The sequence below is a fragment of the Microchirus variegatus genome (genome assembly GCF_963457635.1).
Source record: "Microchirus variegatus genome assembly, chromosome: 2".
Lineage (NCBI taxonomy): Eukaryota > Metazoa > Chordata > Actinopteri > Pleuronectiformes > Soleidae > Microchirus > Microchirus variegatus.
The window spans coordinates 15,509,767-15,521,327 of record NC_139803.1 but is presented as its reverse complement, the minus strand read 5'-3'; the positions used below and the strand labels follow the sequence as shown (position 1 = coordinate 15,521,327).

General features: G+C 40.7%; 1 protein-coding gene across 1 annotated transcript; it reads left to right on the top strand.

Moving 5' to 3' along the window:
* The first annotated feature begins 218 nt into the window (after window positions 1-218).
* On the top strand, window positions 219-11,561 carry aspa (aspartoacylase). Its single transcript, XM_083910653.1, has 6 exons — window positions 219-580; window positions 3,872-4,067; window positions 6,534-6,627; window positions 7,378-7,485; window positions 9,671-9,780; window positions 10,487-11,561. Exons 1-6 carry the CDS (start codon window positions 339-341, stop codon window positions 10,676-10,678), a joined length of 942 nt encoding a protein of 313 aa, XP_083766779.1. The 5' UTR covers window positions 219-338; the 3' UTR covers window positions 10,679-11,561.

Sequence of the window (11,561 nt, the reverse complement as noted above, 5' to 3'; positions counted from 1 at the left end):
CTCCGTTATCGTTAGCCGAACAGGCTCGCTGGAACTACTCGGCACCAATACTACGTCAACGTTTACTTTGAAGGGCATTGCCGGAAATACACAGTTGCTAATAGGCGTGAGTTTGACGGCGGCTGCGAAACAACAAGGGGACGAGATGTCGTTACACTACTCAGCGTATTTTCGGACATGTTACGTAAGCGCGCAGCCTTTTTAAACCGTGGTAGAGAGAAAGCCGCAGAGACAAAGTTTCCTCTGACAGCAGCGGGTCCTCACCCTCCTCCCGCGCACCTGTTTGTTATTTCACTGTCCTCCTCATTTTTTGTTCCGACCATTTTTACACACTAGTCATGTCCTCGTACAATAACAACACGTGTTATGACGAGGCTCGGAGGGTGGCTATTTTCGGTGGCACGCACGGGAACGAGATGTCAGGCGTGACGCTCGTGAACCTGTGGGTGAAGAACGGCACCGAGATCCAGAGGAAGAGTGTCGAGACCAAAGCCTTCATCACCAACCCGAAGGCTGTGGAGAAGTGCACCAGATACGTGGACACGGACCTGAACCGAGCCTTCACGCCCGAAAACCTCAGGTAAACACGGCGGCGACACCGGAAGCAGCAGCAGCTGTTGTTGTGGTTGTTATTGTTGTTGTCTCTGGCTGATTTGATACACGTTGAATGGAAACTTTCAGTACTGACATTCAACAGCTGACTTTAATTGTGTTATATAGAATATAGATGGATAGTTTGATTTAAGATCATATATAAATTATGTAGAGAAGCATTCAGTTAGACGACATTGTGCCACTGTGTTATTGAGCTACATGTTGTGTTATAGGCTGTTGTCAAGGTGGGATGATATCGGCTTTCACTACAGTGAGAGCAAATGTGATGGAATCGAAATAACGATTGAACAATTACGTAACAATATTAACACAATTGACTGTGTCATCCTACTCAGAGAATATAATATGGCGACACAAAAGATCCTGAAAATCCACTACAGGTGTGTGTGTGTGGGGGGGGGGGGTGACGACATTAAGGCTGGATCCCCCCTGCAGGGATCAGTGTCACGGACACGGCGAACCAACTGTTATTGTCACACAGGTTGCACGGATATTGTGTGTTTACCACCAGCCATGTGCCCCCCCTATTCCCTTCCCCCTCATGTGCCAATCACAGCAGAGTAGCGTGTCCCTCTCTGTCTCTCTCTCTTCCCCCGACCTCAGCTGACAGCCAGCCAGCAGTAAAAACGTGATCGTAACGTGACCCAGCTGCAAATGACTTAAGGCGATTTCAGATCCCCCCCCCTCCCCTTTTGTTTGCGCGACAGTGGAATTGGAACAGTGAAATATTACGCAAACGCTGGCTCATGTTGCCCTGCACGATAACGCACAGCCCGTTTAAACTATTGTGATTGGATAACTGCATTAGTCACTGTAGTATAGTCTTAATATAATACAGAACATTTTCAAGGTTATTATGGTGTGTGTGTGTGTGTCTAGACTCTAGATCAGGGGTTCTCAAAGTTTTGCTACCTGAGGGCCAATTTAGGAACCCAACATTGGACTGAGGGCCGCCAAAGGGAAAAAAATGGAAAGAAATCCCTTTTGTAATAATTTTAATGACCAGATTGCAGTTCTACAGTTTAGTGTTTAGTAATATAAGCGTTAATATAATGTAATTTAAGCATTAATATAATAATGTTTTATAATTTACTACAGTATTTTGGCCATTGTTCTTATCTTCTAATTACAGGTTAATACCAAGTAACACATTTCTGTTACCATATATTTACTGGGTAAATAGCTAGTAATTGGGGGCTGTAGCTACCTGCTTATTACCTGCTTATAACCCAATAATACACTAAAATTCACCATATAGAAACCATGTAAATACCCAGTATTTTTGTTTACACTTATTGGTCTGTATCCAGTAATGTCCAATAAACATTTAACAAGCTTAGTAGCTCCTGGATTAAAACTATCAACTGTAATTCATTGCGGGCCGCCAGATATGTTTCCGCGGGCCGCCATTGGCCCCCGGGCCGCACTTTGAGAACCAATGCTCTAGACCAAGGGATCTCAAACTCAAATGACCTTGGGGTCAGTGAGCAATCTTTTATGATGTTATGATGGATCGAAACAGCAAAATTTTTGATGGCAGGCTACGTGAAAATGATCGGAGAGCTGCGAGTTTGGATTAGACAGCAACACTTACTCAATCCCAACGGACTTGTTACAGCAGCACAATATCAGGTCAAATTTACACCAGAACTATTCGCTATTGAAAATTAAAGGCGCCATATGTAAGAATGTGGCCAAAAACGGTTACTACATTCAAATTCAAAATACCAAGGTCTTTTAGGTTTCATTTTCTGACGTAACTGGCAACTCGTGGTTGCTCAGCAGTTGAGACTTTACTGACTGCAATGATTGGTAGACGGCGGTAGGTGGCGCCACATGCCTTTGCAAACATGATTTGCAGTCTGCAAAATGTTTTTTTTAATGCAAATATTTTGTCTGTACTGTTGTTGTTGGTGAGTTCAGTTTGTTATATGAACATCATTCCTGAGTCTCTGTGACATATTAGGAGGATTTTATGGCCAGTTGCTTTAGATGTGTTACATAATGCACCTTTAAGTAATTAGGGCCTGAGCACGAAAGCGTTAATTGCAAAGAACCTATTGTTTCTGTTCAGTTGGTCATTTTTCTCTGACATTGTGCTCAATTAGAGGGGGGTTAACATGCATAAAAACTCTCAAACTTTGGCATGGAGGTCGGGGAAGCAAAAAATGCGATAGTGGCATAGGGCCCCCAACCTGTGCATAGCCCCAGGGCTTTATAGTGCCCCCAGAGGTCGGGCTACGGTCAGGCAAAAGTAGTACGATCTGGACGAAATTTGGTGAGTGTGTTAGGCTTGGTCCAAATATTCTTGAGGAATTTTTGACGCAATATAAAGTGGTCAAATGTGCATAAAATGCTACATTTTTAATTTTTTCTTTTTTGTATAAGTCGCACATAGTTGTTCCAATTTGAACCAACCGAACTGGGTCAGCTCTATAGAGGCGGCCATTTTGGACCACCATGTTTTTACAGTTGCCCACAATGGACAATGCGTATGTCTTCAGACCTGGAATCCTATTAACACGTGTGAGGTTTGCAGCGGATTGTAAAACGTGTACAGGATCTGAAACAACTTCCTTTTTCACGGTGAACTCTCCGGGCAGCCTATCTTAACAATAGCTCATCTTATAAAAGCAAACATTCTCAAGTGAATGTTTTGCTGCTTTATCTTCAGCTTACTTAGGGCTTGGCAGCATGTAAGAAGATTAACCTTTCTAAAAACAGCCCGCAGCGTCGTTACTTTTCTGCAACTCTTAACAGACTGTCTGCTCTTCTCTTCGTTTGTATTTCTTCACGTCTCTGAGTCCGTATCAGCAGAACAGGTCCACGCTTGAAAACAGGTCGTTTAAAGAGCAGATGTGACAAGCGGGGGACAATGGACACAGCAGATGTGCTGTTCCACAGGAGCTTGAGAATGTCCTAGACTAGTGGCTTTGTTGAAAAGCTTTGAAAGAGCCAGGAGGAAACCATTCTCTTTCATTATGTGCAGATTGTCCATCTGAAAAAAAACAGGTTTAGTAAAGGGGACAAACAAAGTTCGGAAAGATCCTTCAGAGCCGACGCGTGCTGGAGAAGTGGATTGGATTTTGTCTTAATGTGAACAAAAGGAGGCCACTGTCCTGCTGAATCCAGCTTTAGTATTTCTGCATTCTGAGTTAGAATAGGTTTATGATCAGTGGTTAGGTGAAAGTTAGGTGTTGTAAGGCATTAACAGTTCATATCATTGTACTAATGTGTTCGCGTGTGTGCCCTGCAGTGCCCCGGAAGGAAATGACCTGCCCTACGAGGTGCGGCGAGCCCAGGAGATTAACAGGATGTTCGGACCTAAAGGAAGCCCAGACGCCTACGATGTCATCTTTGACCTCCACAATACCACGTCCAATATGGGCTGCACGCTGATTCTAGAAAGCTCCAAAGACCACTTTAACCTGCAGATGATGAACTACATCAAGGTGACGAACCACACGTGCACGCTCACTTTTTCGGAAATTCTGCATGAGGATGATTGGAGGACTTGTCTGAAAGGACAGAACCAGATTTTGATTGACAGACAGAAACATACACATTTTTTCTGCCTCAGTCCGATATAGCCCGTTTTTGTTTGTACATATTAAAATTAGTGCTGGGCACTAGGTTAACGCAAAACAACGCATGACGCGTTTCCATGACGACCGACTGGAAAAACGTGTGTGTGGCGACGTCATGTTTACGTGCCGGAGTCCAGGCACCGTTAGCTCCTTTAAGCGCCGGTTAGCGCGCCTACAGTCGAACTGGAGCGGTCTGTTTATTAAACAAAAAGAGCAGCACTACCAATAACCAGTGTACCTGTGTTGAACAATCACGTAAACATGACGTCACGCACGTCTTTTTTGCGGTCAGTCGTCATGGAAACGCGTCATGCGCTAACGTGCGTTAACGTTGACGCCGCTAACAGCCGCTATCGCGTTAACACGTCCAGCACTAATAAAAACACTATTATAGCATTTCAATTTTGCTTAATTATCGCGTTTCCTTGTTCTAGTAGCAGTAATAACTGGGCCTGAGGCAAGCTCAATAAAATAATCAATAAAAAATATATAATAATGATATAATAATAATTTTAAAAGGATTACAAAACTAACAATGAACAAGAATTAATGTAGGTCAACTTGAAGATAGTATAATTGTAGCCAGTGCCACTTTAAAGTTCTCTCAAAGGTAACCATTGTCAAAAGGCTGTCAATCGATTAAAACAGCCCCTTATAACAGATGTTTATTTTATATAAAATCGTGGAATAAATGTAGAATCAGCACAAAAAAGGATATTTAAATTCAAAGACTGTTTTAATGGCTTTCTTTAAACTTTAAACCCAGTTTCTCTCCTGTGAAGTACACACAAAAAAGGCATCTTGATGTTTTAAACATGTTACACAGAGAAACACAACAACACACACACACACAGAGAAAACACTGGCGGACAGTGAATGGGAGCGCACAAACGCACACATAGGTCAGTGAGGGCAAGAGAGAAAACACAAAAGTCACATAGAGAGAAAGAGGAAGAGAGAGGTAATTATTTAAATGAATCGCCATTTGTTTTTCCTAATCCTAGAGTGTGCAGGACATCTCTTTAATTCGTTAAATGCAGCTATAAAGTGGCTGAATTCTGTTGTTTCCTTGTGGTCATCTTCAGCTCACTCCTGAAGATGACCTCGATGACCTTCACAGTCATACGTTTTTTAAAACAGTGACCTATCCCTTTTACAGGAAGGAAAGTTTTCCAGGTCTTTGGTTTCTCACATCCTTTGAGTCAATGCTTTACTGGAATTGTTGGCGATTCAGTTAACCTATGATGATCCCTATTATACTTTTACAAACTCATCCAACCATCCAAATACTCCAGAGGGTCTTCCTTTCTAACAAAGTTAGATAGCATTAGATGTACGTAACATTTGTTTTTGATATATTTCTATCTATGATGACGTAATTCTGTTATATAAGTCTAATCCTAACTCATGCTCTATTTCTTGCTCTTCAATAGAAACTAAACAAATGCCGGAAGACATTAGACGAGTCAAACACAACATGCTTATACATAAACATACTCGCTCTCATCATTAATGCATTCATAACATTTAGAATCACCAAAGTGTGAGTCAGAGAGAAATGTAAAGAAGATACTGAATAATCTCCGAGTGTGTTCTCACCGAGCATCGGTTATATAATGACTCAAGCTTGAGTTTGTCTAAATTACTTTTCGACCAAATGTGAAGCTCTAACAGTCTCAAACACCGTTGATCATTTAAGGTTTTGTATAAAGAAGAAGCTCATAACCCCCACGAAAACACACATATACTCTTAGAAATAAGGGTTCCAAAAGGGTCATTCACCAAGGGCTGAGGTTCTACCTGGAACATTTGCTTCTGAAAAACCCTTTCTGGAAGAACAGGTTTTTCAAGGGTTCTTGGTAATACTTATGGTTCCAGTAAAAAAACATTTTGATCCAGAGAACCCTTTAAAACCCCTTTCCTGAATAAAGGGCTTTAAAGGGTTCTTGGTGGAACCCTCCAAAAGGGTTCTCCTATGAGGACAAGCCAAAGAACCTTACATTAGAGAGCTTGTACTTTTAAGAAGAGTTAGTTTATTGTCTTGATTTTCCAGTGTCAGCTCGTGAGATTTCATCGACCTACACTGGCTGCATGATTTTTTATATACTGTCAGTGTCGTATTTGATCCACAGTGTTGTTGTTGTTGTTGTTGTTGTTGTTGTTGTTGTTGTTGTTGTTGTTGTTGTTGTTGTTGTTGTTGTTGTTGTTGTTGTTGCAAATTAAATGTTCCATCCTGTCAAGCATAACCTTGGAGCAGCCACTCACAGGCTGCTCTGTGACTGATTAATCTGCCGCTGAGCTCTTGTTTTGGTTGGTTTTTTAATATTCCAGAAAGCCATTGCTCCAGCGAGTTGTCTTGTTCTACTGAACGAACACCCTCTCCTTAAATATTCCACTTCACGCTCCGTAGCCAAGCATCCCGTTGGTGAGTCTCTGTCAGTCTTCTCTGGCTGTAATGGAACATGATGGAGGGTGACTGAGGACAGAGGTGTGTGGGGGGGTGGGGGACAAGTGGCACGCCGTATGAACCATTTATTGTTAATTATCAACTTTATATTGTAATGTATCCAAAAAAATACCTCCAAATTGTCCATTATTCATATTTTCTCCATGTTTTTGCTGATTTTACAACTCATTTTTGTATTTGTTGGACTGACTTTCCAACAAATATTGAAGCAGCTGTCAGTGAAATACTAAAGTCAGTGTGTTTACTCATCAGCAGCCGTCTCTCAGACCCCCAGGTCAGAGCTGGAATGTGGTTTCACATGAGGACAAAAACACATTTGGAGGGGTTTGAGGACACAATGTGGCCAAACTCTTTGTCCTCAGGACACGTTAGAGACCAAACTTTCCACTCATACACTGTTAGAAATAAGGGTTCCAATAGTGTTCTTCTACAAGGGCTGAGGTTCTACCTGGAACCATTTGCTTCTGAAAAACCCTTTTCCTGAATAAAGGGTTTTAAAAGGGTTCTTGGTAACACAAAGGGTTCCAGGTGGAACCTTTAGGTAAAAAGGTAAAAAATCAAAGTCATTAAACTCTTTGTGCTTCCAGGCACCAATCTGGTTCAGCAGGGTCGTGCCACTGTTGCCCTCCCCCCTCCCCCCTCCCTCTGCCCTCACCTCTGCACGTCCGTGCACTTTGTAGAGCACTGAATGTGTGTCTTCTCTTGCAGGATTGGAAGTGGGTCCCCAGCCTCAGGGTGTGCTGAGGAGCAACATATTTGAAGCGATGAGGGTGATCCTGAAACACGCTCTGGACTTCATCCAGCTGTTCAACGAAGGTAGGGACGACCATACGAGAGCAGCTTATCTCGCCTTGAAGCTGTAACACAACACAATGTACAGTCTGTTGACTTCTTTCATTCATTTTTGCACACACACCAGTTAGCGATAGTGAATTGGTCCTCTGCATTTAACCCATTGTTGTTGGGTTAAACGCACATGCTAGTCACATGAGCACTGGGAAGCACTTTTTTGTGCCTGGGGAGCAATGGGGGATCGGGTGTCTAAATGTGGGAGAACCAGTTCCTTTTTTCTAGAACATTGGCTTTGGCAAAAACTTTCGACCACGAAGGGACTCGAACCCTCAATCTTCTGATTCGAAGTCAGACGCCTTATCCATTAGGCCACGCGGTCACATGGCACACACTGTTGTCTTAGTTCACTGAGTGTGTGTGTTTTACCCATCCCCCACACAAGTGATTCACTTCATGTCAAGAGAAACGACTTCAGACGGGTTAGAAAGTAGATAATTGCTGCTATATACAAATGCAAATGCTCCCTCAGTCAGGCTGATAGTTTTGCTTGACAAATATTATTGAAATATTAAATATAATTTATAAAAAAAATTTTTTTTAAAAATGATATATTATAATTTTTACTCCTGTCCTCATATATAAATTATAACAGTCACATAATCCACTGTGAACACTTTGTATGTATGTTTACGTTGTATGTTTAGAGGCAGAATAATCACATCAACCCATGGCCAGGTGTAAAGGGAACTTTTTTTGGTTTGAGTCTCCACCTTTGAGCAAGGCACTTCTTCTCAGAAGCTTTCTACTAGATGATTGGTTAAATGATCCTAGGGGATTAATAAAGTATATACAATAAAAATCAATGAAAGTTACACACTGTAGCTTTAAAAAGCCGAATTTGATGTTATTTATTTTAAGTTTTTTTTCAAAGAAAGCTCTTTGCCCAAGTTGATGATGCTGACATTTTTATCGGGAGTGACCAGGACAGCATCATCTTGATGACGAGATGATCTTAAAGGGATCCAGTGCAGTTGAAGCATATGAGTTATGACTCATTCGCTTAAAAAAAAAAAAAAACGATGTTTAGCATCATCATATGAAGAGAATGTGTCCATGGCTGTTTGACTGATTCAGACAGATGTTGACACACTCAGGTCTCCACATAAATCTGCCTCTGGCTCACCATCACATCTCCACTGTGTGTGTCCTCTCTCTTCCCTGAGGCTGGAACAATGCTCACAATGTTTCAGTGCAAGGTGCAGTGTGTGTGTGTGTGTTTCCTTTCCTCTTTTATGTAAACAGCCGGTGTGTGCCAAAATGTGAGTCACAGTCTGTTAGTTCCCCCCACCGACCGTGGCTGCTGTTGAATGGCCCCACTTGTTGAGATGTTGGTCACTTTCCATGTCGTTAGAGTCTGGCTGCCAATGCTGTTGTAATCTTCTGTTGTGGGGCCACACCGATGCCGATGAATGCTCTGGAACAGCGACGAATCGCTGTTCCTGCAGTCTGAAGCTGAGCAGCGTGGAAGAAACAACTCATTTAGCAATAACAGACATAGATGGAGCAGTTGAAGCTGAATGTATTTAGTAACCCTTATGTAGATTCATTGGTCAACCTGTGGTGACTGAAACATGTGTCCCTTTTTACTCTGTACTGCCACTCAGTGTGTGAAGTGGGAGAAATTTTGGTGGGTATGTCTGTGTTTAAACACTAAGTAATGAAATTGTTTAGTAAATAAAAAATACCAGAAGATATTCTCAATAAATATAAATATTTAGTTTAGTTTTCTATATTAAAATACTGTGTGCATATATATGTGTGTATACATGTGCATATATGTATATATATATGTATATATATATGTGTGTATACATGTGCATATATGTATATATATATGTGTGTGTATGTGTATATATATATATATATATATATGTATATATATGTATATATATAAACATAACCATATATATATATATATATATATATATATATAAACGTATATAAACATTTAGGAATAACTAAATAAGGACATTGTTTAGTAAATAAAAATACCAGAAGATATTCACAATAAATTTAAATATTATATATGTATATGTATATGTGTATTTATATATATATATATGTGTATATATGTATGCGTATGTGTGTATATATATATGTATATGATATAATATAATTAAAGATGTTGTTTCCCATTTTTGTTTTTCAGGCATGGAGTTTCCTCCCTGTATGGTGGAAGTTTTCCGCGTCTTAGAAAGAATAGATTACCCCAGAGACGCCAACGGAAACATCATCGCTATGGTGCACCCCAATCTGCAGGTAAGAGAGTCCATTTTAAAGGCGCGTCATTGACATGTAGATTAGCGGAGCCAGGAATCTAACCCGCAACCTTTGAGTTGAAAGATGACTTGCTCTACCACTGAGCTATTGTTTTAAGGTTTAATCGAGCACCTGTTTGGTCCGTACGCAGCCGTACTAGGGTTTGATTAAATTTTGGTTCGAGCCATGTTCTAGCGACACTTAAAGGTGCTGTATGGAAGAGTGTGGCCAAAAACGGTTACAACACTCAAATTCAAAAAGTCTTTTAGGTTTCGTTTTCTCCGCCATTGTAGCTCAGACCTAACTGGCGACCCCGTGGTTGCTCGGTGCAGCTGAGACTCTACTGACTGCAATGATTGGTAGATGGCGGTAGGTGGCGCCACGTGCCAAAACATGATTTGCAGTCCGCAAAAGATTTTATTTCAATGCGAATATTTTGGCGGTACTGTTGTGTTGGTGAGTTCAGTATGATTTCAGTAGTGTCTGTGACATATTAGGAGGATTTTACGGCCAGTTGCTTTGGATTTATTACGTAATGCACCTTTAAGCCTGTTTATTTTAAATAATTTTTATACTGCACAAATATTTCCTTTATTTTCTGGTTGTATTCTCATAAAGAGTCATTGGTATAACTGCTAATCAAACGGTGCAGCACACTGAAGTCGCTCTCTTCCTGTGGTGGTGGTTGTTGTTGTTGTTGTTTCAGGACGGTGACTGGGAGCCTCTGAACCCCGGTGACCCCCTGTTCCAAACGTTTGATGGAAAGACCATCCACTACCAGGGCTCCAGCACAGTCTACCCCACTTTTATTAATGAAGCAGCCTATTATGAAAAACAACAGGCATTTGTAACCACCAGACGAGAAACCTTGGTAGCGAGCGCCGTCAGAAAGGCATGAAAACTGCTTAACTGTTGTCGCGAACGATGCGGTAAGTCCGGTTCACGGTTAGTCCGAGGAACAAACTGTGTATAGATCTTGCACTTTGTTGCTGCTAGAAAATGACTTAACGTTATCTTTTTACACACTGATGTAGGTTTTTATGCATTTATTATCGAAAAAAAATCAATTAACTATGCAAAGAGCCACTGTGAACGTCTTTAATATGAAGACGTTGATATTTATGATTTCTTGACGCACTGTATATACATTACAAACTAAGTTTTTAAAGAAATTTAAGGCCAGTTCTAATCACTCGTGGATTATGAATCTTGAACATAACACTTTAGGTTTCCTACTGCCGCTCAGGAAGGAGGATTCATGATCACTACCAGCTACTTTTGATCCCAAAACATAGTTGTTGTGTGTTGTTTTCTTCTTTTACTTGTAACTTCTTCATCAGGGTGTTTGTGGCCTTTGATGCTTCTTACCTGTAACTCTCGTGGTTGCATCCGTGGTGCTGTCCTATCACTGCCTTAATAGAGATTACCGGGGAAAAATTGCACAACAAATTTGAGAGTGGAATTTGTAGATTATGTGTTATATAACAAAATATATATATATATAATTTTGATAAAGAGATGTTGTTTTCCTCCATACAAATTTGATGCAGGTTTAAATGTGTTTTTATAGTACTATGTCTGTGTGTACTTTGATATACTCGTACTGTATATTGGTTTTTAGTGATGAATTCATGTTGGCTGTCTCGAGACGTGTCCCTGTGGTCTTACAGTAACTTCACTTTCATGCAGCAATAACTTTTATTCTTATTATTTTCTAATGTACATGATTAGCTGAGTTCACTGTCCTGGACATCCTATGGAAATCATTAATAAATATTGTT